The 25504-nt window shown below is 44.1% G+C and overlaps 1 protein-coding gene across 3 annotated transcripts in view; it reads left to right on the forward strand.

Moving 5' to 3' along the window:
- The window catches only part of fgf13a (fibroblast growth factor 13a), a 483723-nt gene that overhangs the window by 301629 nt on the left and 156590 nt on the right, over positions 1–25504 (forward strand). For 2 of the 3 annotated variants that reach the window (XM_063061170.1, XM_063061171.1), the window contains exon 4: positions 22706–22816. In XM_063061170.1, coding sequence (XP_062917240.1) covers positions 22706–22816 — 111 coding nt within the window. Of the gene's footprint in view, positions 1–17439; positions 18104–22705; positions 22817–25504 lie in introns of those variants that run through there. The other variant, XM_063061172.1, reaches the window with a different exon arrangement.

Below are 25504 nucleotides of genomic sequence, written 5' to 3' on the forward strand. Positions count from 1 at the left end.
CAGTCTTGGCAACACCCTTGCAAATTTCCTCTGTATTCTTTCGATCTTATTGATACCTTTCCTATAGGCAGATGATCAGAATGCACACAATACTCTAAATTAGGCCTCCACACCAACATTTTATACAACTTCAAAATAACCACCCATCTCCTGTACTCAAGACTCTGATTTATGAAGGCCAATGTGCCAAAACCTTGCCTAACGACCCTATCTGCATGTGACACCTGCTTCATCACTGATGCATCAGCTGTTTCTCACTCTACAGATACTGCCTGACCTGCTGAGTGTTTCTGTATTCTCTGCATTCATTTCCGAATTCCCGCACCTGCCGTGGCACGGATTTCTATGGCCTGCCTTTGCACTGCAAGTTTTACCGGGACATCAAGGTAGAATGTGAGGTGACAGAAGTTTGAATAGGGAAATACTTTTCATCTAGTGATCATAATACCATTAGTTTCAGGTGTTTATAGAAAAGCATAGGTCTGGTCCTCCGGTTGAGATTCTAAATTGGTGAAAGCTCATAATGGCATCAGAAATTATATGGCAAGTGTGGATTAGGATAGGTTGTTTCTGATTATGAGGGGCAGAGATGATGTGGATTATGCCTTTTCCCCAAATTAAGGGGAGAGGGGGATCCATCATGAGTATCAGCTGGCAGTCTCATGTCTCCAAAAAATGAAGTCCTAGAGAAGGCACAACTTCCAAGAATTGAGGCCACCTTGCTGCTCAAGCAGCTCTGCTGGTCAAGCGACGTGGACAACTCCAGGTTACCGCAAGCGGTACACTACAGAGAACTCTCTCAGGGTAAGAGGTAGAAAGACCAACTTAAGCAGCAGCTCTCTCAGGCAGATATTGAGGTCAACGAGCGGCAGCAGCTGGCTTGTGACAGAGACCGCTGGAGAACGCTGATCCACGGAGCAGCCAAGAATTCTGAGGAATCCCGAAGAGCGACTGCTGAGGAGAAGAAGAGACGAGGAAGGATCCGACTTCCCAAGGCCTGCATCCCAGGTGTTCCCGTGTCAAACGAAGAATCAGCCACCCAACCTGACTGGAGAGTATGGTAATTATGATGTACTGACTGTATACAGTCAGTATAAAGCATAGCCAGGTGGCTACACATCGAGGAAATGGAAGTCATTCAAAATACGAAGAATAGATCTAAATGGAAAACCATGGTCACCAAAGTCCGCATCGGATATGGTACCTAGACAGACAGACAGACAGACAGACTGTATACCAACAATATTGACTGGAGACTATACTGATTGATTGCATCATGGCCTGTATTGGAAACAGCAATGTCCTTGAATGGAAGAGCCAACAACAGTAATGGATATGGCACAGCTAATGATGATGAAAGCCTTCCCCACCATTGAGCACATCTACATGGAACGCTGTCACAGGAAAGCAGCACACATCATCACGAGACCCCACCATCCAGGTCATGCTCTCTCCTCACTGCTGCCACCAGGAAGAAGGTACAGGAGTCTCAGGTCCCACTCCACCAGGTTCAAGAACAGTTATTACTGCTTAACCATCAGATTCTTGAATCAAAGACAATAACTTCACTCACCCCAAAACTGAACTGTATCCATAAGCTATGGACTCACTTTAATGGACTCTTCAACTCATGTTCTTGTTATTTATTGCTTATTTATCTATTATCATTATTATATATATTTTTTGCATTTGCGCAGTTTGTTGTTTTTTGCACACGGGTTGTTTGTCCAACTTTGTTGTTCGCGGTCTTTCATTGATCGCTATAAAATGCCAGCAAGAAAATAAATCTCAGGGTTGTATATGGTGACAATAATGTACTTTGGCAATCAATTTACTTTGAACTTTGAACTTTGATCTTTGTGAACCCAACTGCAGCATCATTCAGTTGCCAACCAATCAAACCATGCCAGAATGTGCCAAGGAGTTTATATTTTTGAATAAAGTTAAACCTCATGGGGTTCTGAATAATTTAAAACAGCACATCTCTGCATTAAGCTTCTGGATGCTGACAGAAAAGCCCTCAAATTGTTTATCCGGACAATGTCTGCAACTGTAAATCTCACAGCAAAAGACATAGGGTGTCTTGCCCACATGTCTCTGCAGGACTTTGATGAACTGACCAGTCTATCCTTTGCCTGCACATCAGCAGAATCAGAATCACAATCACAATCAGATTTAATATCACTGGCATATGTCGTGAAATTTGTTGTTTTGCAGTATCATTATGTGCAATGCAATACATAATTACAAACTATAAATTACAATAAGTACAGTACTGTGCCAAAGTCTCAGGGAGATATATATACACTCTATATAGGTAGGGTACCTAAGTCTTTTGTATGGTACTATATCCATCAACGTGGAGCAGAGTGCGACTTTGTAAATCTGGCGGGAGCCAAGCATGTTGACAGTGGCGATGATAGATAGATAGATAGATAGATAGATATACTTTATTAATCCCGAGGGAAATTTGGTTTCGTTACAGCCACACCAACCAAGAATAGAGCGTAAATATAGCAATACAAAAACCACAAACAATCAAACAACAAAATACAAACTATGCCATATGGAAAATAAGTCAAGGACCAGTCTATTTGGCTCAGGGTGTCTGACCCTCCACGGGAGGAGCTGCACGTTCGATGGCCACAGGCAGGAACGACCTCCCATGCCGCCAAGTGTTGTATCACGGTGGAATGTGGCCGAAGTCCAACAGTAAAAAGTTCAATATGCAGTCTGCAAACACGTTCCTCGATCGTAATATACGGATTGCACCATCCGTTGTTAGCCAGAGCAGTAAGCAAGATGGTGGAGCACTGCAGGAGGGGTGTGGGGCAGGTGGCAGAGAAGGAGTGCCAGGGACGGGGGATGGCGCAGGTGCAGACACCCCCAGTCCTGAGACACCAGGCAAGGTCATTTGATTCCAAAGAATTGGTTTACTGATCATTACAGAATGTCTCTCTGATGCTTCCCGCTCCCTTCTCATTTTCCCAACCATGATTCTGCTCTCTTGCCCTCTTCCCCCTCAAAGTGACTGAACACATCAGAGCTGAGTGTTGGGAAGGGTGGTGTTGGATGGAACATGACCAACCTGTATGCAGTGCAACACAGTTCAGACATTCTCCAACCACAGTTAAGTTCAATGCCAGCTGCCAGAACAACTCAAGACATCAAAGATCCCTCTCGCTTCACGTTACATGCTGGTGTGATAGGAATCCTGGCATCAACACGTAATGATTGATTTCACAGACACTGTGAATATGTCTGCATTCACCATTGCAAAGCCAGCGATTGGGGTTCAATTCTCACTGCTGTCTGTAAGGAGTTTGTATATTCTCCCTGTGACTTGGTATCATAGTCTGTCAAAATCAAGATTCAAAGTTGTTTAATGTCATTTCCAGTACACAAGTGTAAAGGAGAACAAAATTATTGCTACGTGGGATCTGATGCTGCACAAAGAACACAATAAATATAAGTATATAAGATAGCTTATATACATAGATTAATGGTCTTAATTTTGTGTCCATAATGTGACGCTAGGCACAGGTGTGTCTGTACTTAAGGTGACTCTGACAGGAAATGATAAAGTAGTGGTAGTTGGGGGTGTGGAGGGTTGGGCTAGTGGTGTTGATCGGCCTTACTGCTTGGGGAAAGTAACTGTTTTTGAGTCTGATGGTCCTGGCGTGGATTCAGTGTAAGAAGGCTGTGGAGGCTGGTTAACACATTGGATCTCTCTGGAGGCAATGACAGGCAGGTGAAAGTTCAGGTCCCCCTTGCAGACTAACAAATCTGTCCTCCCATTGTCAATCTCTATTTGTAGAGAAGACAACACTGTGAACACCAAATGCTATGCATGAAACTGGAGCAAGGCTTTATAATGTTCATTACTAGTCACCGCATTATAAGAAGGATGTGGAAGCTTTAGAGAAGATGCTGAGGAGATTTACCAGGATGCTGCCTGGATTAGAGAGCATGTTTTATGAGGATAGGTTGAGAGAGCTAGGGCTTTTCTTTTTGGAGTGAAGAAGGGTGAGAAGTGACTTGATAGAGATGTACAAGATTTGGGTGACGTGGTAGAGTAGCAGTTAGCGTGATACTATTATAGCACCAGCGACCTGGTTTCTATTCCACCACTCTCTGTAAAGAGTTTGTATGTTCTCCTGTAACCATTTAGGTTTCTGCCGGGTGCTCCAATTTCCTCCCACATTCCAAAGGCATACAGGTTAGGATTATTTCTGTATAGCTGCTGGTGACCAGTGGTGTTCTGCAGGGGTTGATGTTGGGATGCTTCTTTACACATTATATATCAGTGACTTGGATGATGGAATTGATGGCTTTGTGACAAAGTTTGCAGATGATATGAAGATAGGTGGAGGGACAGGTGGTGTTGAGGAAGCAGAGAATCTGCAGAAATACTTAGACAGATTGAAAGAATAGACAAAGAAGTGGCAGATGGAAAATAGTGTAGGGAGATGTATTTTCATGCACTTTGGTAGATCTATTTTCTAAATGAAGAAAACAGTCAAAAATCAGAGGTGCAAGAGGACTTGGGAGTCCTTGTGCAGGATTCCCTAAATGTCAACTCACAGGTTAAGTTGGTTGTAAGGAAGGCAAATACAATGTTAGCATTCATTTTGAGAGGATTCAAATATAAAAGCACAGGTGTGATGCTGAGGATTTATAAAGCATTGATCAGGCCGCACTTGGAGTATTAGGAGTAGTTTTGGACACCTTATCCATGAAAAACTGAGCTGGTATTGGAGTGGGCCCAGAGGAGGTTCACAAGAGTGATCCCAGGAATGAAAGGATTACTGTAGAGTACCATTTGATGCTCTGGACCTGTATTCACTGGAGTTTAGAAGAATGAAGGAGATCTCATCGAAACTTATCAAATGTTGAAAGGCCTAGATAGAGTGGATGTGGAGAGGGTGTTTGCTTTAGTGGGGGAGTCTAGGACCAAAGGGTACAGCCTCAGAATAGAGAGACATCCATTTAGAACAGAGATGAGGAGGAATTCATTGCCACAGACAGCTGTTTAGACCAAGTCATTGGGTGTATTTAAGTCGATAGGTTCTTGATTAGTAAGGGTATCAAAGGTTATTTATTTATTTATGTATTTATTGAGTTACTGTGGAGAATAGGCTCTTCCAGCGCCTCGAGCTGCGCTGCCCAGCAACCCACGATTTAGCCCTAGCCTAATCACAGGACAGCTTACAATGGCCAAATAACCAACCAACCCGTACGTCTTTGGGAGGAAACCCAGGCAGTCATGGGGAGAACGTACAAATTTCTTACAGGCAGTAGCGGGAATTGAACCCGAGTCTCTGGTACTGTGAAGCATTGTGCTAACCGCTACACTACCGTGCCACCTCATTAGGGAGAAGGCAGAAGAGTGGGGTTGAAGGAAATAATAAATTAGACATGATGGAATGGCAGATTGGACTCGATAGGATGAATGGCCTGAATCTGATCCTGTGTCTTATAGTCTCAGTGAGTTGTGGGACTGTTCTGTTGGCACCAGAGCATGACGAACCTTGTGGGCTGCCCCCAGCACATCCTCTAACTGTGCTGTTTGTTAACATGAATGTTTCAATATTTTGATATACATGTGACAAAAAAGCTATTATTTTATTTCTTTGTAAAAATGGTAAGGAGAGGGAGACGCGAGACAACAAAGGGGATTGAAAACAATCATATGAGATAGAATTACTGATTGTTCCATCATTATTACACTAAGAACGTCCTTGGCTCATTAAAATTCATTCATAATGTAATCAAGATAAATGTCAAGTATTTAATAGCTTGTGCATCATTCTTAGAATGAAGAAATTCTTGTTACTAGCTCTCCTGGTTTATTCTCAAGAAGTGTTTGATTTTTACATTCTGTAATGGGACAATGTTGTTGCTTTTAATTTTCTAAAATAAGACATCTTGACTTAAATGATCATTTTGAGGATCTGTGCTGGAGGCAATGGACATGAGCCCAGTCCATTTTCACCATATCTTCCCATCAGTGACTTGTGAAGGTGTTTGTGAAAACTTACACTGTCACATTTTATATAAATTAACACAAAAGGAGTTTGTTCATCTCGTCATGTCTGAAATAGTTCCAGTTCTCCCTCCTCAAGCAAATTATCTAATTCTCTGTCAAAAGCTACTAATGTTCCAGGTCTCTGGATCCCACTTGCAAGACTTGGACGTTTTTCACACTGTTCATCTGGATTCTCAAGAACATAGAGCATAGAACACAGAACATTACAAGCCTTTCAGCCCACAATGTTGTGCCGATATTTTAACCTACTCTAAGATCAATCTAACCCTTCCCTCCCATACTAGCCACAAATAATTCTGCAGGTGCTGGAAATCCACACAAAATGCTGGAGTAACTCAGCATTCAGCCAGCATTTATGAAGAGAAATAAAGGGATAAATGTTATCACTTTATCCCCCCCCCCCCCCACATACCTTGCCCCTCACCTGGAAAGGGAAACAGAAGAAGCCGGAATAAAAAAGTGGAGGGAGGGGAAAGAACGCAAGCTGGCAGGTGATATTTGAGACAAGGCAATGGGGAGGGGGGATGAAGTGAGAGGCTGGGACGGGGTAAGTAAAAGAGGTCAATGGCTGAAGAGAAAAAGAATCTAATAGAAGAGGTCGGTGGTCAATGGAAGAAAAAAAGAGGGAGGTAGGGGGCAGGTGAGAAGGGATGAGAGGGCAAGCTGAATCACTAATAGAAAAAAGGAGAAGGACAGAAGGGAAATGAATTACATGAAGTTGGAGAAATTGAGGATCATACCATCAGGCTGGAGACTACCAAAATAGAATATGAAGTTTCGCTCTGCCACACTGAGTTTGGCAGTGGAGGAGGCCATAGACAGACATGTCAGGATGGGTACTTGAACAGAAAAAGATGACCCATTTCCAGTCCTGATGAAGAGTCTCACCCTGAATCATCGACTTTTTCCTACTCCACAGATGCTGCCCGACCTGCTGAGTTCCTCCAGCATCTTATATGTGTTCCAATGATGATCATGGCTTTTTGAACTTATGATAATTGAGGCTGCTTGCCTCTTATCCTTTTATTTAGAATTAGATTTAAAAGAAAGTTTGAGTTTGTGGAATCATTGGGGCACATTAGTGGAAATTAATGTTTCCAGTGTTTCAAAGTTGAAAGTAAATGTATTATCAATGTGCACATCTGTCAGCATGTCCAACCCTGAGATTCATTTTCTTGTGGGCATTCACAGTAGAACAAACAAAAATTACACACAAAGACTGACAAAAATGTGCAAAAAAGTAAACGTCTATGCTAATACAAATAGCAATAATAATGATAAAGATGCAATAAAGCTCATAGGGTATAAAACAGAGCAGCAGGGTATAATACAACGATGGATATGACACATATAAGTATCTGGGATATCAGCAAGCAAGGAAAATAGGTCAAATTTTGATGAAAGGAAAACTTTCGACAGAATTATCTTCAAGGCTTCCATCTTCCAAGTAGACCTCAATCGTAAAAAATATAATAAATGCAATAACACTTTCGTTATACCCATATTACCATATTCTTTTGGCATAATGCCTTGCTCTGAAACCAATCAGAAAAACCTACAAAGAAAAATAACTGAAATAACACATTTTAGAAAACACTATACACGCTCAAACATGCTTAGATTAACACTACCTAGGACAGAAGGAGGACAAGGAATAACAGACATAAAAAATTTACACAATATTCAGATAAAACTTCTAAGGATATGTTTTCATCGACAAAAACAGGATTCAGCACATCACGCGAGCATATGCAACTCTGACAAGAAGTACACACTGCTACACTTAAATGAGAGCACAACCCAGAAAAATGAAGAAATTATCACTGTAGAAGAAAAAGTTAGCAGAAGATCATGACCCTCCATGGAAGACATCCCCATGATCTGAGCAAACCAGATGTCAACAAGGAAGCATTGATCACCTGGCTCAGAGTTGGAGACCTCTTCCCAGAAACAGTAGGCTTCCTTATAGCAATACAGGACCAAGTGGTGAAATAAAAAAAATCAAAAGTACATTATAAAAGACCAACAGATTCAAGACAATAAATGCAGAAAATGCCAAGAGAAACCAGCAAGAATCCAACACAATACAGGATCCTGCAGGAGTTTAACTCAATCTGATTAATTACGTAGGCACAATCAAATGGCAAACGTCACTCACCAAAATCTTGTTTTAAAATACTAACTCATAAACCACACCAGAATCAGAATCAGAATCAGCATGTGTCGTGAAGTTTGTTAACTTCGCAGCAGCAGTTCATTGCAATACATAATATAGAAGAAGAAAAATAAAATAATAATAATAATAAAATAAATAAGTTTGGCCAGGTGGATTCAGAATTGGCTTGCCTGCAGAAGGCAGAGGGTGGTGGTGGAGGGAGTACATTCAGATTGGAGGACTGTGACTAGTGGTGTCCCACAAGGATCTGTTCTGGGACCTCTACTTTTCATGATTTTTATTAACGAGCTGGATGTGGGGGTAGAAGGGTGGGTTGGCAAGTTTGCAGACGACACAAAGGTTGGTGGTGTTATAGATAGTGTAGAGGATTGTCAAAGATTGCAGAGAGACATTGATAGGATGCAGAAGTGGACTGAGAAGTGGCAGATGGAGTTCAACCCGGAGAAGTGTGAGGTGGTACACTTTGGAAGGACAAACTCCAAGGCAGAGTATAAGTAAATGGCAGGATATTTGGTAGTGTGGAGGAGCAGAGGGATCTCGGGGTACATGTCCACAGATCCCTGAAAGTTGCCTCACAGGTAGATAGGGTAGTTAAGAAAGCTTATGGGGTGTTAGCTTTCATAAGTCAAGGGATAGAGTTTAAGAGTCGCGATGTAATGATGCAGCTCTATAAAACTCTGGTTAGGCCACACTTGGAGTACTGTGTCCAGCTTTGGTCGCCTCACTATAGGAAGGATGTGGAAGCATTGGAAAGGGTACAGAGGAGATTTACCAGGATGCTGCCTGGTTTAGAAAGTATGCATTATGATCAGAGATTAAGGGAGCTATGGCTTTACTCTCTGGAGAGAAGGAGGATGAGAGGAGACAGGATAGTGGTGTACAAGATATTAAGAGGAATAGATAGAGTGGACAGCCAGTGCCTCTTCCCCAGGGCACCACTGCTCAATACAAGAGGACATGGCTTTAAGGTAAGGGGTGGAAAGTTCAAGGGGGATATTAGAGGAAGGTTTTTTACTCAGAGAGTGGTTGGTGCGTGGAATGCACTGCCTGAGTCAGTGGTGGAGGCAGATACTCTCGTGAAATTTAAGAGATTACTAGACAGGTATATGGAGGAATTTAAGGTGGGGGGTTATATGGGAGGCAAGGTTTGAGGGTCGGCACAACATTGTGGGCCAAAGGGCCTGTACTGTTCTGTACTATTCTATGTTCTATGTTTAAGTAAAACAATTACAGTGTACATATATTGAATAGACTAAAAATTGTGCAAAATGCAGAAATAATATATACTAAAAAAAGTGAGGTAGTGTTCATGAGTTCAATGTCCATATGGGAATCGTATGGCAGAGGGGAAGAAGCTGTTCCTGAATCGCTGAGTGTGTGCCTTCAGGCTTCTGTATCTCCTACCTGATGGTAACAGTGAGAAAAGGGCATGCCCTGGGTGCTGGAGGTCCTTAATAATGGACGCTGCCTTTCTGAGACACCGCTCCCTAAAGATGTCCTGGGTACTTTGTAGGCTAGTACCCACGATGGAGCTGACTAAATTTACAAACCTCTGCAGCTTCTTTCAGTCTTGTGCAGTAGCCTCCCCCATACCAGACAGTGATGCAGCCTGTCAGAATGCTCTCCACGGTACAACTATAGAATTTTTTGAGTGTTTTTGTTGACATACCAAATCTCTTCCAACTCCATAAATTACTATAAATACAAGCGGCACAATGTTCCCTCTAGGGGAACGTGCGCGTGTACACATATTTTGCTACTAGCACTCTAAGGAATTTAAACTGCGCATAAAATGTTGTCACCCTCTACCTCGTTGCCATGTATATTTCACTGTTGTATTCTATCACATTTCCTTTCTGGTTTCTGATGCAGACGGTGTTAACAACAAGGAGTTTGTGATGATTTGTCTGAAGATTTTAGAAATAATTTATTTATACTGTACTTCATTGAAGAAATTATTGCTTCACTATTTGCAAGTGAGAAGAAGTGGAGTGATATTTGGAAACTTGACTTCTTAAAGCATCATTTAGCAAGTAAATCATATATGGACAGTTTGCAAATACTTCGTCAAGAAAATCCTTCAGTACCTGCTACAGGTCTGCTAAGTGTATTTGTGAGAGTGAGATGGAAGCCAGAGGAGATCAAAGTTCTTATCGACGGTGTTTTGCTGGCTGTTAAAATGAATACCTCTATATATAAAATTTAAAATTTAGTGCGCACATGTTGTTATCACTGGGCAAAACATTGCACAGCACAAAGATTTTTGAGCACACTGGTCATTACAAATTAGAGGGAACAGATCCAGTTTTAGAGTTAGAGTCCTACAAATTATATTACAACCAATCTGTTACTACAGATAGGCAATCCGTAATAACCGACCAGAAATGATATTACAGGACAAGCAAGCAAGAACAACTTACTTAACAGATATAGCCACTCCAAACACACATAACATACAGAAAAACACCAGAAATATGCTGAATTAAAAGAGGAAATTGAAAGACTTTGGAACATGAACAGGGTATACGTTGTCCCGATAGTAATATCTACAACTGGTATCATCCCCAAATCACTAAACTATAAAATTAAACAATTAGTCTACACTGCAATATTTATGTAAATCTCCAGAAAGCCACAATACTAAACTCGTATACTAGTACAAAGTTCGTAACGATTGACAAATGAGTGTGTTTGACAATACCTTAGGTTTTACCAGCTTGAGCTAAGAAAAAATTAAAATGTAATAATAATAAATAAGTAAGTAAATAATACTGAGAATATAAGTTGAAGAGTCCTTGTGAGTCCATAGGTTGTGGAATCAGTGCAGTGTTGGGGTAAGTGAAACTATCCACGCTGGTTCAAGAACCTGATTGTTGTGGGGTAATAACTGTTCATGAACCTGGTGATGTGGGTCCTGAAGCTCCTGTACCTCCTTCCCGATGGCAGCTGCAAGACGAGAGCATGGCTTGGATGGTGGGGGCCCTTGATAATGTTTTCTTGTGGCAGTGCTCCTTGTAGTTGTGCTCAATGATGGGGAGGATTTTGTCTGTGATGCACTGGGCTGTATCCACTAGTTTCTGTAGGTTTTTCTGTTCTTGGGCTTTGGTGTTTCCACATCAGGCTGTCACGCAACCATCAGGATACTCTCCACTCTGCGTCTATCGAAGCTTATCAAGGTTTTAGATTACATGCTGAATCTGTGCGAACTTCATGAGTGCCTTCTTTGTAGTGGCAGTTACTACTGGTCCCAGGACAGATCCTCTGATATCATAATGCCAAGGAATTTCAAGTTCCTGTTTGAGGCAATACCAACAAAATGAGATTCAATGTAAAGGATTAAACCCAGAGAGCAGAGACTTTTTCATATATCGTAGTGGCTAACACAACTCTACTACAGCTCAGGGCATCAGAGTTTGGAGTTAATTCTCTGTAAGAACGTTTGCACATCCTTCCCATGTGCATGTGAATTTGCTCCCAGGTGCTTGGATTTCCTCCCACAGTCCAAAGATGTACCACTTACTTGGCCATTGTAAGTTGTCTCGTGATTAGCTGAGGGTTAAATCGGGGGTTGCTAGGCTGTGTGACTTGAAAGGCCAGAAGGGCCTGTTCCACACTGTATTTCTAAACAAAGTTTTAAAAATAGTGTGGGAAGCTGTTGAACACACAGCCGGAGCCAGCGAGTGAGGGAAGCAGAGGTAACATCAGCATGGAACGACGAGTCGGAATGATGAGTGAAAGGTGATGATGTGAATATGAAACAGGATTTGCAATCAGAATTAGGGTTCTGCTCCTTTGCAGGATAATATCATTTGAAATGCATTAAAGGAAGTAATTAATTTTTAAAAATAATGTTAGATTAAAACCTTTCAGTGGCAGGATGGAGTTAAGTCTCTACCAAAGGAGCTGCAAGATGCTCCTTCCCTCTACTAGCCTGCAGGTTACCCTTGGGTAAGGTGTACACCTGCTTAGCCCCCCACCCCCGATCAGGATCATGTGAAGCCCTGGGAGCAGCTGGTGCATATGTCAATTCCTGCTTATGCAACCACTCACACGAGGCAGACAATCTCTGAGACAGTGTCCAGAAGAAGGCAATGGCAAACCACTTTTGTAGAAAAATTTGCCAAGAACAGTCATGGTCGTGGAAAGACTATGATCGCCCACGTCATACAACATGGCACATAATGATGAAAGATTAAAATCGACAGAATTTATTAAAACTGATATATTTTCAGGAAACTGAATAGATCTTGTGAATGAAGTCATGTCTTCTATAGTGGGGGAGTCTAGGACCAGAGGGCACAGCCTCAGAAGAGAGGGACATCCATTTAGAACAGAGATGAGGAAATAAAATTCTTTAGCAAGAGGATGGTGAACCTTCCTCTCTGGAATTCATTGCCAGAGATGGCTGTGGAGGCCAAGCCATTGTATATATTTAAAGCAGAGATTGATGGGCTCTTGATTAGGTCAGAGTATCAAAGGGTGAGAGCAGAAGAATGGCGTTGAGCAGGATGATAAATCAGACATGATGGAATGGTAGAGTAGACTTGATGGGTTGAATGGCGTAATCTGCCTTATGGACCTATGGAAAGATCATACGCATCTTTAAAATACAGAACACAGACTAGTACAGCACAGGAACAGGCCCTTTGGCCCATAATGTTGTGCTGAACCAATTAAATTAGTAATCAAATGGCCAATTAAACTAATCCATTCTGCCTACACATTTACATATCTATCCATTGTTCTCACATTCATCTTCCAGCCAAATGGTGGCATGGTACAGGAGTCAACACGATGCTATTGCAGCTCGGGGTTCTCTGGAGTTTGGAGTTCAATTCCAACGCTGTTCTGTAAGGATCTCTGTACGTCCTCCCTGTCAGCTGCACAGGTATATCCTCCGGTACTCCAGTTTCCTGCCCCAGTCCAAAGACATACTGGGTAGGTTAATTAGTCATTGTAAATGGTTCTGTGATTAGGTTAGGATTAATTGGGTTTGAGGGGTTGCTGGGGCAGTATGGCTCGAAGGGCTGGAGTGGAAGGATTCAGGATAGGATGGATGGTAAAAAAGCAATGATAGCATGCAGTCAGACTGTCAGGAAGAGCAGGCAGATGATAGGACAAAATTGCAGCTAGCAGTGCATTAGGGATACAGCATCAAAAAGGGTAGCAAATACAGTGCACAAAGTGTTATATCTCAATGCACGGAGTGTTAGAAATAGGGTGGATAATCCTGTTGCACTTTTACAGATTGTCGGGTATGATGTTGTGGCCATCACTGAATCGTGGCTGAAGGACGTTTATAGTTGGGAGCTGAAAGTTCAAAGTTATACATTGTGTCAGAGGGACAGAAAGTTCAGCAGAGGGGGAGGCATGGCTCTGCTGGTAAAGAATGGATTCAAATCGGTAGAAAGACGTGACATAGAATCAGAAAATATTGAATTCTTATGGGTTGAGTTAAGTAACAGGAAGGGCAAAAGGACCCTGCAGGCCTCCAAATGGTAACGGGGAAGTGAACTATAGATTACAATGGGAAATTGAAAAGACATGTCAAAAGACAATGTTATGATAGTCATGGGAGATTTTAACATGCAGGTAGATTGGGAAAATCAGGTTGGTAATGGATCCCAAGAGAGTGAATATTTTGAATGCCTAGAGCAGTTTATCGTGAGCCTACAGTGGATCACCTATACTGGATTGGGTCTTATTTAATGAACTGAAGGCAATTCAGGAGCTTAAGGTAAAGGAACCCTCAGGAGACAGTGATCACAATATGATTGAGTTCAACTTGAAAGTTAATAGGGAGAAAGTAAAGTCTGACATAGTAGTCTTTCAGTGGAGTAAAGGAAATTAAAGTGGTATGAGAGAGGAGTTGGCCAAAGTAACTTGGAAGGAGATGACAGCAAAGCAGCATTGGCTTGGATTTCTGGGAAAAATGAGGAAGGTGCAGGATAGATGTATTCCAGAAACAAAGAAATACTCAAATGGCAAAATAGTACAAACATGGCTGACAAGGGAAGTGAAAGCTAATCTGAAAGTAAAAGAGAGGGCATACAGCAATTCAAAAATTAGTGTGAAGATAGAAGATTGGGAAGCTTTTAAAGACCTACAGAAGGCAACTAAAAGAATTATTAGGAGGGAAAAGATGAAATATGAAAGTAAGAAAATGAGGCCGGAGAAATAATAACTGGGGACAAGGAGATGGCAGATGAATTAATTGAGTATTTAGCATCAGTCTTCACTGTGGAAGACACTAGCAGTGTGTCAGATGTTGAAGGGTGTGAGGTAAGAGATGGGAATTTAGTTATTACTACAAGGGAGAAGGTGCTCAAAAAGTTGAAAGACCTAAAGGTGCATAAGTCACCTGGACCAGATGAACTGCACCATAGGGTTCTGAAAGAGGAAGTGGTAGAGACCATGGAGACATTAGTAATGATCTTCGACAAATCATTAGACTCTGGCTTGGTTCCAGATGACTAAAAATTGCAAATGGCACTCCACTCTTTAAGGAAGGAGGGAGGCAGCAGAAAGGAAATTATAGACCAGTTAACCTGACCTCAGTGGTTGGGAAGGTGTTGTAGTTAATTGTTAAGGATGAGGTTATGGAGTACTTGGTGACACAGGACAGGATAGGACAAAGTCAACATGGTTTTCTTAAGGGAAACTCTTGCCTGGCAAACCTGTTGGAATTCTTTGAGATTTCAAGCAGGATAGATAAAGGGGATGTAGTGGAAGTTGAATATTTGGATTTTCAGAAGGCCTTTGACAAGGTGCCACATATGAGGCTGCTTAACAAGTTAAGAGCCCTTGGTATTATAAGAAAGTTACTAGCATGTTTAAAGCATTGGCTGATTGGTAGGAAGCTGAGAGTGAGAATATTTTTTTCTGGTTGGCTGCTGGTGACTAGTCGTTTTCTGCAGGGTTCAGTGCTGGGACCACTTCTTTTTATGCTGTATATCAATGATTTAGATGATGGAATATATGGCCTTGTTGCCGGGTTTGCAGAGAATATGAAGATTGGTGGAGGGGCAGGTTTTGTTGAGGAAACAGGTAGGCTGCAGAAGGACTTACACAGATTAGGAGAATGGGCAAGAAAGTGGCAAATGAAATACAATGTTGGAAAATTCATTGTCTTGCACGTTGGTAGTAGAAATAAATGTGCAGACTATTTTCTAAATAGGGAGAAAAATCGAAAAATCTGAGATGCAACGGGACTTGGGAGTCCTTGTGCAGAACATCTTAAAGGTTAACTTGCAGGTAGGGTCAGTGGTGAGGAAGGCAAATGCAATGTTAGTATTCATTTCAAGAGGTCCAGAATATAAGAGCAGGGATGTGATGCTGAGGCTCTATAAGGCACTGGTGAGGCCTCACCTTGAGTATTGTGAACAGTTTTGGGCTCCTAATCTAAGAAAAGATGTGCTGGCATTGGAGTGAGTTCAGAGGAGGTTCACAAGGATGATTCCAGGGATGAAAGGGTTATCATATGAGGAAAGCTTGATGGCTCTGGGTTTGTACTCGCTGGAATTCAGAAGGATGGGGGGGGGGGAATCTCATTGAAACATTTAGAATGTTGAAAAGCCTAGACAGAGTAGATGTGGAAAGGATATTTGCCATGGTAGGGGAGCTTGGGACAAGAGGGGTCACAGCCTCAGGATTGAGCAGCATCCATTTAAAGCAGAGATGAGGAGGAATTTCTTGAGCCAAGGATGGTAAATTTGTGGAATTTGTTACTACAGACATCTAAGGAGGCCAGTTTGTTGGGTGCATTTGAGGTGGATGAAAAGTTCTTGATTGGCCACAGCATCAAAGATTATAGGGAGAAAGCCGGGGGGTGGGGCTGAGGAGGGGAAAGAAGGATCAACCATTAATGATTGAATGGTAGGAGAGACTTGATGGGCCAAATAGCCTAATTGTTCTCCTATGTCTTATGGCGTATTCCGCACTATCTCAATCAAGAAATAGATAAACAAATAAATAAATAATCAAGATCATATTAACCACTGCTTTAAATATACACAATGATTTGGCTTCCAAAGCTGTTACTGGCAATGAATTCCACAGATTCACTAAAGGAATTCCTCATGTTTTCTGTTCTAACTATCCCAGGGGTTCCCATCCAGAGTTCATAATCCCTCAGTTAGGGATCCATGGCATAAAGAAAGTTTGGGAACTCTGCTTTATTCTGAGGTTGTGCGCTATGCTGGAAATCCTAAGTGCTCAAGGAACTCAGCAGGTCTGGCAGAATCTGTGGAAGGGAATGAACAGTCGAGTTTCAGGTGGAGTCCCTTCATCCTGACGGATAGATGCTGCCTGACCTGCTGAGTTGCTCCCGAACTCTGTCAGTTACTCTAACTGATGCTCTCTGCTCCTGGCGTTAGTCTCTGCTGGTTACATTAAAGTGGGTGAAAGGTGACCGGGGCACCATCCCGACTTCGTGTTCAGTCTCGGTGGCTTCAGAGTTCAAAGTAAATTTATTATCGAAGACGTACTTGGCCCATTCGTTTTCTTATGAGCATTCACAGTAATTATAAAGAAACGCCATAGGATCAATGAAAGACCACACACACACACACACACACACACACACACACACACACACACACACACGGCGGACAATCAATGTGCCAAAACAAAAAGAAAGAAATAGTAATAATAATCATAATATTAATAGTCATAATAATAAATAAATAAATTTCCAGAACATGAGATGAAGAGTCCTTGAAAGCGAGTCCATAGACTGTGGGAACATTCCAGAGTTGATATGAGAGAAGTTGCGTGAAATTATCCTGTCTGGTTCAAGAAGCTGATTGTTGAGGTGTAATAACGGTTCCTGCAATCGCGGCTCATCTTCGCATGGATTTAGTGAAAAACCAACACACCGCTCTCCCTCCCCCTCCCCTCCCCTCCTCTCCCCTCCGAGGAGCACCTGGGTCTGTGCTCGCACCAGTCGCAGACTGACAACTCTGCGACGCAGGGAGATGCCTGGGATCGGGCGCTGAGCACGTTCCGTCTGCTGTTGTGCGGTGTCAGACTCGCCAAGTCCCCAAGATCACCCAGTCTGGGGTTCGGGCTCGCTGGCTCCGCTCGCTAGCAACCCGTACGCGACACGTCTAGCTGTGTGACTTTGACGCCAGTACTGCGGTTGTGTGTGTGTGTGTGTCTGTTTAATATATTTATATATGTGTTTGAATATATTTATTATTGGGACGTGAAGGGAGACTGGTCGCGTCTCCACCTGGTGTACGGATCACCGGCTCTCTAACCGGCTGCTCACGGCGGCGGGTCTTTCTACATCGTGTAGGAGCGGGGGAAGCTGTTAATCCCGGAGCGGGCTCACCCGGAGGTGAGCGAGGAGGTAGACAGGCGGCAGCTGGTTTAACAGGTGTTTGGAGATGAGCGGGCAGCGGTGAGAGGAGGGGCGCGGAGTGAGTTCCTTCGGACTTGCCCGGAGTATTGAACCCGCCGAGAAATATTGGCGATGGCTCTCGGTGTGTCGGAGAAGAGTGGACCCCAACAAAACGGCGCTGGCTCGCAGTGGTAACGATGTCTCCCTGCAGCAGACCGGCCCCGGCGCTCTTCGGGAGACGATGGTGACTGAAGATTTGAAGACTGATTTCAAGACCAGATTTGCTCTTCGCCCGGCGCTTGTCTGAGTCGGAAGCCCTGCTGCCTCCTGTCCCGCTGCGTTGCAATGGCTGCAGCCATCGCCAGCTCCCTGATCAGGCAGAAGAGACTCGCCAGAGAGCACAGAGACCGATCGATCCCCTCGCGGAGAATCAGCAGCCCCAGTGAAAGCAAAGGCATCTGCGAGAAACACTGGTTCGCCGTCTTCTCCAAGGTCCGGATCTTTGGGTTGAAAAAGCGACGCCGGAGGCGACCAGGTTTGACCCCCCCGCCTTCCCTTCCACTACACTCACCGGCTTCCCGTGGGGAGAGGACAGTGCCCTTTCCGTGCCATGCCGAGGCGAGGTCCGGTTCAGCCTGGCCTCTGCACAGACCAAGTTGTGTGGACAGAGTTGGCCACAGACCGGGGTAAAGGCTGAGAGGGTCGGGCTCTACCGGGGTGGTGGGTGTGGGTGTGGGTGGGGAAGAGTTGGTGGTGTCTACGGACAGAGCTGTGAATGACCAGGACCCCTCGAACGTAACGGTGGGATCTGGGAGATCACGACTCCCCAACAGAGGCAGACAGCGGGGCCAAGCCGCTGGGTGCCCAGTGCCCGGTGTGTCTGGATGTTCAATATCTGGGACGTCCAGCGTCCCCGAGTGTCCAATGTCAGGGCGCCCGGTTTCTCCGGTGTCCAGTGACCCCCCTGGTGTCCAATGTCCGGGACGTCCAGTGTCCCCGCGTGTCCAATGTCAGGGTGCCCTGTTTCTCCGGTGTCCAGTGACCCCCTGGTGTCCAATGTCCGGTCTCTCCGGGTGTCCAGTGCCTACCCCCCGGGTGTCCATTATTCCCGCAGAGGTGTGACTTACGCCCCTCCCGTGCCTGATTCCCGGTACGTGCCAGCCGCCCCAGACAGTGCTCTGACCACATGGGAACGCTTCTCCCCGGGAACCCCGTGCCTCCCCACCAAGATACCCGGGACACAGCGTCCGGCCTCTCCTGAAAGCAGCGGGGTATTTTGCAGCCAATCTACCTGACGGGCTTCTGCAAACATGCTGCCTGGGGACGACCGGTGGACCATCTCACTGGGATGCCTGGGGCGACCTGCAAGTCCGCCGAAAGAGCAGAACGGCCCCAAGTTCCGCTGACCCAGGGTTCCAGGGACGCAGTTCGATTGCGACCCGGACTGCTGTCCATGTGGAGTTTGCACGTTCTCCCTGGCTGGATTTTTTCCTCCGTTTTAACCCACAGCTCAAAGACGTGCCGAAAAAAAAAAGTTTTGTGGAGGCTCTCCGTTGGTCGGACTCGACCATAGATCGAGGTCCCAGCTGTCTGTCTTTACGCAAGTCAGGACAGTAAGATATGGAGATCAAGCTGTTGGCCTTGGGGCAGGTTTCCCTTCCCCACGCCCCTGATGAACCCAAAGGAACGGCAGGCACCGATACGCCAGTGGCGTGCCACGGTTTACCAGTCAGGTTGAGTTCAACATCGGACTCCAGCTGCGGACTGTTTCTCGGGGTTTACCCCGAAGCCTTCCCCATGAGCGGGTATACTGTAGCCGTAAGACAGCGGAAGCCACGGCTGTCAAGTCCTTTATGGCCACCGAAAAAAGTTAATTGGTTAAGTTACTCGGTAGTGTAGTTTAAGTGCGTAGTACCAGGAGATGGGGTGGGGCTGAGGTATTGCTCCCCTCCCCCTGAGAACCAGTGGTTACAGGTATAAGGTGATAGAGACCATAAAACTATCGAACATAGGAGAAGAGTTAGGATATTTGACCCATATAGTCTACTCTGCCATTCTGTCAGGACTGATTTATTTTCCCTCTCAACTCCATTGACCTGCCTTCTCCCGTAATCTTTGACACCCTGACTAATCAAGAACCTGTCAGCCTCTGTTTTGGATATACCCAATGACTTGGCCCCCACAGCTGCCTGTGGCAATGAATTCCACAGATCCACCATCCCCTGGCTAAAGATTGACCTCTTCTCCCCTCCTCATTAGAGGTTTGCTGTATAGAGGCGTGGAAGTAGACCCTGTTGCTTCTGCCCTCACATCAGTCTGCTCAGCAATCTAACCCGAGCTGTGACTGGCTGGCTGCTCGGTGGCATTGACAGTAGTCAGCATGCACAAGTTGGGCTGAAGGGTCTGTTTCCTGTGACTAACTGCAGGCAGGATGGACTACAGAAGCCATCTCCAGTATTCTCTGGAGACTGGACACAATTCTAGCAAAGCAGTTGTCTAAAGTACAGCAGTAACTCCTATTTCAGTCCACAAAGGGTTAAAGCCATATTGTTGCAGTGGTAATGGTGTACATGGTGTCTACACATTTATTTATTTATTGAGATACAACCCTTTGAGCCACACCACCCCGATTTAATCTCAGCTTAATCAGGGGACAGTATACAATGCAATAAACCAACCAACCAGTATATCTTTGGACATACCAGAAAACCAGAGCACCTGCAGGAATGCCACGCAGTCACAGGGAGAACATACAAAGCCCCTACGGGTGGTGGCAGGAACTGAACCTGATCACTGGTGCTGCTACGTGCTGCGTTAACCACTACACCACCGTGCCACCCATCATTGAATCATTGACTGCAGTTCCCTGCCTGGTGCAGTCTGAGCAGATCCTGGGCTAGAGGTTCCAGGCAGCCCGATAGGTGTGTCCAATGAGCAGGTCCCTGGGATTCATCCTTTCACCCGTTCTGAGCCTTTTCCCACCTGACTTCAACACACTGGGAGAGGAGAAGGGCGATTGTCCTCAGTGTGGTTACCAGAACTTGTGACCACTTTATTAGGTACACCTGTACCCTGCATGTTAATGTAAAGATCTAATCAGCCAATCACGAGGCAGCCACTCAATGCATAAAAGCATGCAGACATGGTCAAGAGGTTCAGTTGTTCAGACCAAACATCAGAATAGGGAAGAAATGTGATCGAAGAAACTTTGACTGTGGAATGATTATTGGTGTTGGACAGGGTGGTTTGAGTAGATCATGCACAAAAATAGTCTCTAGAGTTTACAGAGAATGGTGTGAAAAACAAAAACGAAACATCCCGTGAGTGGCAGTTGTGTGGGTTGTTGATGACAGAGGTCAGAGGAGAATAGCCAGACCGGTTTAAACTGACAGGAAGGCAACAGTAACTCAACAGAGATGTGCCGAAAAGCATCTCTAAAAGCACGACACATCAAACCTTAAAGTGGATGGGCTACAGCAGCCATGAACATACACACAGTGGCCATTTTATTCGGTACAGGAGGTTTGTAATAAAGCGACTCCTGGGTGCATACAACACTAATTGGCATAAATGATCATAAACACAAGAGTTGTTGGAAATCCAGAATGACACACAAAATGCTGGAGGAACTTTACAGGTCAGGCAGCGTCTATGGAGGGGAATAAACAGTCAATGCTTTGAACCACCGAGACATTTCAGTCCTGGTGAAAGGTCTTGGCCCGAAACTTCGACTGTTTATTCCTCTCCACAGGTGCTGGAAGAAATGGTTATTTCTGCGGGAGGAATATTTGAGGCACCAGAGTCTTTCCAAGAGTCTGCAGGAGCTCAGTATCAATGCTTCTGAGTGAAATGTTTAAAATGGGCATGGTTAGGCTCCATTTTTATGCTTTGATGAATCCACTCCCTTGTGGGCCAAGGGCATCTTATGAAGAAACTGTAACTCCTCTGGTAGGCTGTCCTTGGGAAATGCGTGTATTGTGGTAACATATCATCCATCAGAAGGAAAAGGCCAGATATATGTTCACAAATAGATACACAAATGAAGGAGTGTTTCCTTCCTACCGAGCAGCACATTTCAATGTCTGGTCCCTACTCTCCTTCAGAGTCACGTGTCAAGGCATTAACACTTTCCACAGAATTTCAGCTAGATTTGACTGTGCGTTCAGAATCAGAGTCACAAACAGGCTTAATATCACTGACACATGTCATGAAATTTGTTGTTTTGTGGCAGCAGCACATTGCAATAGATAATCATGAAAATACAATAAGAAGCATATATATATGTGTAATGAAATAGTGCAGTAGATTCAGAACACAGAACATGGGACAGTAGAGCACAGGGACTGGCCCTTCAACCCACAATGTTGTGCCGAGCCAATTAAATTAGGAATTAATTGGTTCATTAAACTAATCCCTCTGCCAACACGTTGCCCATATCCTTCCATTGACCTCACGTCACTGTGTCTATCCAAATGTCTCGTAAAAGTCTGTAATGAATCTGCCTCTCCCACCAGCCTGGACAGCACAGTCCAGACATCCACCACCCCCTATGTAAAAAACTTGCCCCTCCCTTCTCCTTTGAAATTACCTCCCTCTCACCTTAAAGGTGTACCCTCTGATTCATTTTGTGACCTCAATGTACAAAATGCACTTATTATCGAAGTATGTAAACCGTATACAACATTCAGATTCATCTCCTTATGGGCAGCCGCAAAACAAAGAAACACAATAGAATCCACGTAAACCCCACACACCAAAGACGTCGAACATCCGATGTGTGAACAAAGAACGAATCATGCAAACAATAGAAGTAAACAAATAATTCACAGAACGTGAAACGCAGAGTCCCTGGACATGAGTCCGCAGCCACACAGCCAGTTCAGTGCTGAGGTGTGTAAAGCCCCTCAGAGCAGTGGGCTCAACACATTTTTTGGGTCTTCTGCAAGAGATGGGGAGAATATAAATTTCACAGCAACAGTTCCACGGGTCTGACCCTTCGAGTGCCTTTCTGTTAGTATTCCAGTCGTCTCGGGCTTTGAATGTCAACGAAAACAAAACCATGAATGTGCGCAGTGATCTGCATTTCATTTCCCAGTGCCCGCACTGTTCTAACAGAGATCTCAACTTTCCTTTACAGAGCCTCAGCTTAAAGGCATCGTAACCAAGTTGTACAGCAGACAAGGCTTCCACCTGCAGTTACAACCAGATGGCGTTATCGATGGGACGAAGGAGGAAGGCAGTAGTTACAGTAAGTGTCACTAGTATCAGCTGGGCGTGAGTGGGCTGAAATCGACACATTTCAACTCTTTTGTTTTAAGGAATTCAGAGTATTTCAGATGGAGACTAGTGTGAGCCGCTGCTCCCTGCGAGGTGTCTATGTATCTATTTCTCCAGTTCCTGTGGACCATTTGGATGCCTGTAATATTTGTACGTTTTGTGCGTGGGTTTCGTCCGGTTGCTACGGTTTCCTCACAGTCCAAAGAAGTACTGGTTAGTAGGTTAATTGGTCATTGTAAATTATCCTGTGATTAGGCAAGGGTTAAATTGGTTGGTTGCTGGGCAGGGCAGCTCGGTAGACGGCAGGGTCTGTTCCACACTCTACCTCTAAATAAAATAAAATATAAAAATATATCCCTAGTGGTGTGATCCCCCTCCCTCCTTTATATTCCAAGCTCAGTCAGTAGAGCCTGATTTGAGAGAATGTTATTGTAGTAATGGACTGTTTGATTAACATTGGAATGCCACCTCAGAGTCAGAATCAGCTTTAATACCATTGCATACACTGTGAAATTTGTTAATTTAGTAGCAGCACTACAATGCAATGCATGATAATATAGAAAACAATAAATGAATTACATTGAGGGTATATATGTATATTAAATTGTTAAAATAAAATAGCAGTGTCAAAACAGAAATAATAAAAATAAAGTGTGGTAGTGTCCAAGGGTTCAATGTCCATTTAGGAATTGGATGGCAGAGGGGAAGAAGCTGTTCCTGAATCACTGAGTGTGAGCCTTCAGGCTTCTGTATCTCCTCCCTGATGGTAACAGTGAGAAGAGGGCATGCCCTGGGTGATGGGGGTCCTCAAAGATGGATGCCACCTTTCTGAGGCACTGCTCCTTGAAGAGGTCTTGGATACTACAGAGGCTAGTACCCATGATGGAGCTGACTAATTTTACAACTTTCTGTAGCTTCTTTTGGTCCTGCGCAGTAGCCCCCCCCCCCCCAATGCCAGACAGTGATGCAGCCTGTCAGAATGTTCTGCACGATACATCTGTGGAAGTTTTTGAGAGTCTTTGGTGACAAACAAAATCTTTTTAAGCTCCTGATGAAATATAGCCGCTGTCTTGCCTTCTTTATAGCTACATCAATATGTTGGGACTAGGTTAGATCCTCAGAGATCTTGACACCAAGAAATTTGAAATTGCTCACTTTCTCCACTTCTGATCGCCCTATGAGGATTGGCGTCTCTTTTATCTGGGGACATTCATTCAGATTTACTTGTCACATGTGCATCACAACTTTAGTACTTTATTCCCTACAATTGGAGAGTGAGGGGAGATTTGATAAAGGCATACAAAATTATGAGGGGTATAGATTGGGAAAATGCAAAAACTAGAATGAGAGGTCATAAGTTAAGGTGAAAAGTGAAATGTTTAAGGGTGCCGCTTGGTGCACGTTGAAGCGGGGAATGACTTGCCTGTGCAAGTTGTGGATGTGGGTTAGATTTCAACCGTTACAAGGTTTGGATAGGTACATGGATGGGAGGGGTATGGAGGGCTGTGTCTGTGTGCAGGTTGATGGGACTAGGCATGTTAATAGCTCAGCACAGACTAGATAGGCTGATGAATCTGTTTCTGTGCTGTGGTGTTCTATGACTGTATGAAAGATGCAGTGAAATGCGTGGTTCCTGTTAATAACCAACGCACCCAAGGAAGTGCTTGTGGGGCAGACGACACATGTCACCACACATTCTGATGCCAACATATTGTGTGCACCATGTTCCACAGAACTACACAAGCAGCAAAAACAAAACAAGGCACCAACAGCAAAGCAAACCCCTTTTCCATCTCTCCCTGTCACACACTCACACGCCCAGAGAGGAATCCTGGCCTCCAGTCCTTGTCCACAGATTCTCAGACTCAAGGATACCAGGCCTCCAACTTGGTATTTCATCCCAGGACGCATTGTGAATCAGTCAGTGATTCTATAACTCATTCTGTAGAACGCCCTACAAACATTCTGTGTCTCCGTACCTATGTAAAGTTTCTACCTTCATTCAACAATGTTGTCTTACTAATGTTTAGTGAGACTTTAACAAAAAATCTTGGACTGTATTTGGTTGCATTTGCCAAAATTGTTGCAAGTTTTATTTTCTGAAATGCTAATTTCAGCATCTCAAAAATCAGCTTTTCTCTAGACAGTCTGGATTTGGTCCCGGTAACATCCTTATCAAATGGTATCCTAAACAATACTATAATATGATCACTATATTTACTCAGTGGCTTCCTTACCCCCTGTACCTAACAAAGAGCCCACTAGGTGTACGTTTGTGGTCTTCTGCGGCTGTAGCCCAACCACTTCACGTTTTGACATGTGCGTTCTGAGACGCTCTTCTGCACACCACTGTTGTAACGTGTGTTTACTTGAGTTACTGTTGCCTCTCTGTCAGCTTGAAACAGTCTGGCTAATTTCCTCTGATCCCTCTCATTGACAAAGCATTTTCACCCACACAACTGCTGCTGACTGGATGGTTTTTTCCTGCACATTCTCTAAAATCTAGAGTCTGGTGTGCATGAAAATCCCAGGAGATCAGCAGTTTCTGAGATACTCAAACTACCTAATCTGGCACCAACACAATCATTCCGTGATGAAAGTCACTCAGATCACATTTCTTCCCCATTTTGATGTGTTGTCTGAACAACAGTTGAACCTC

This window comes from Mobula hypostoma, chromosome 10, assembly GCF_963921235.1.
Source record: "Mobula hypostoma chromosome 10, sMobHyp1.1, whole genome shotgun sequence".
NCBI classification, from domain to species: Eukaryota; Metazoa; Chordata; class Chondrichthyes; order Myliobatiformes; family Myliobatidae; genus Mobula; species Mobula hypostoma.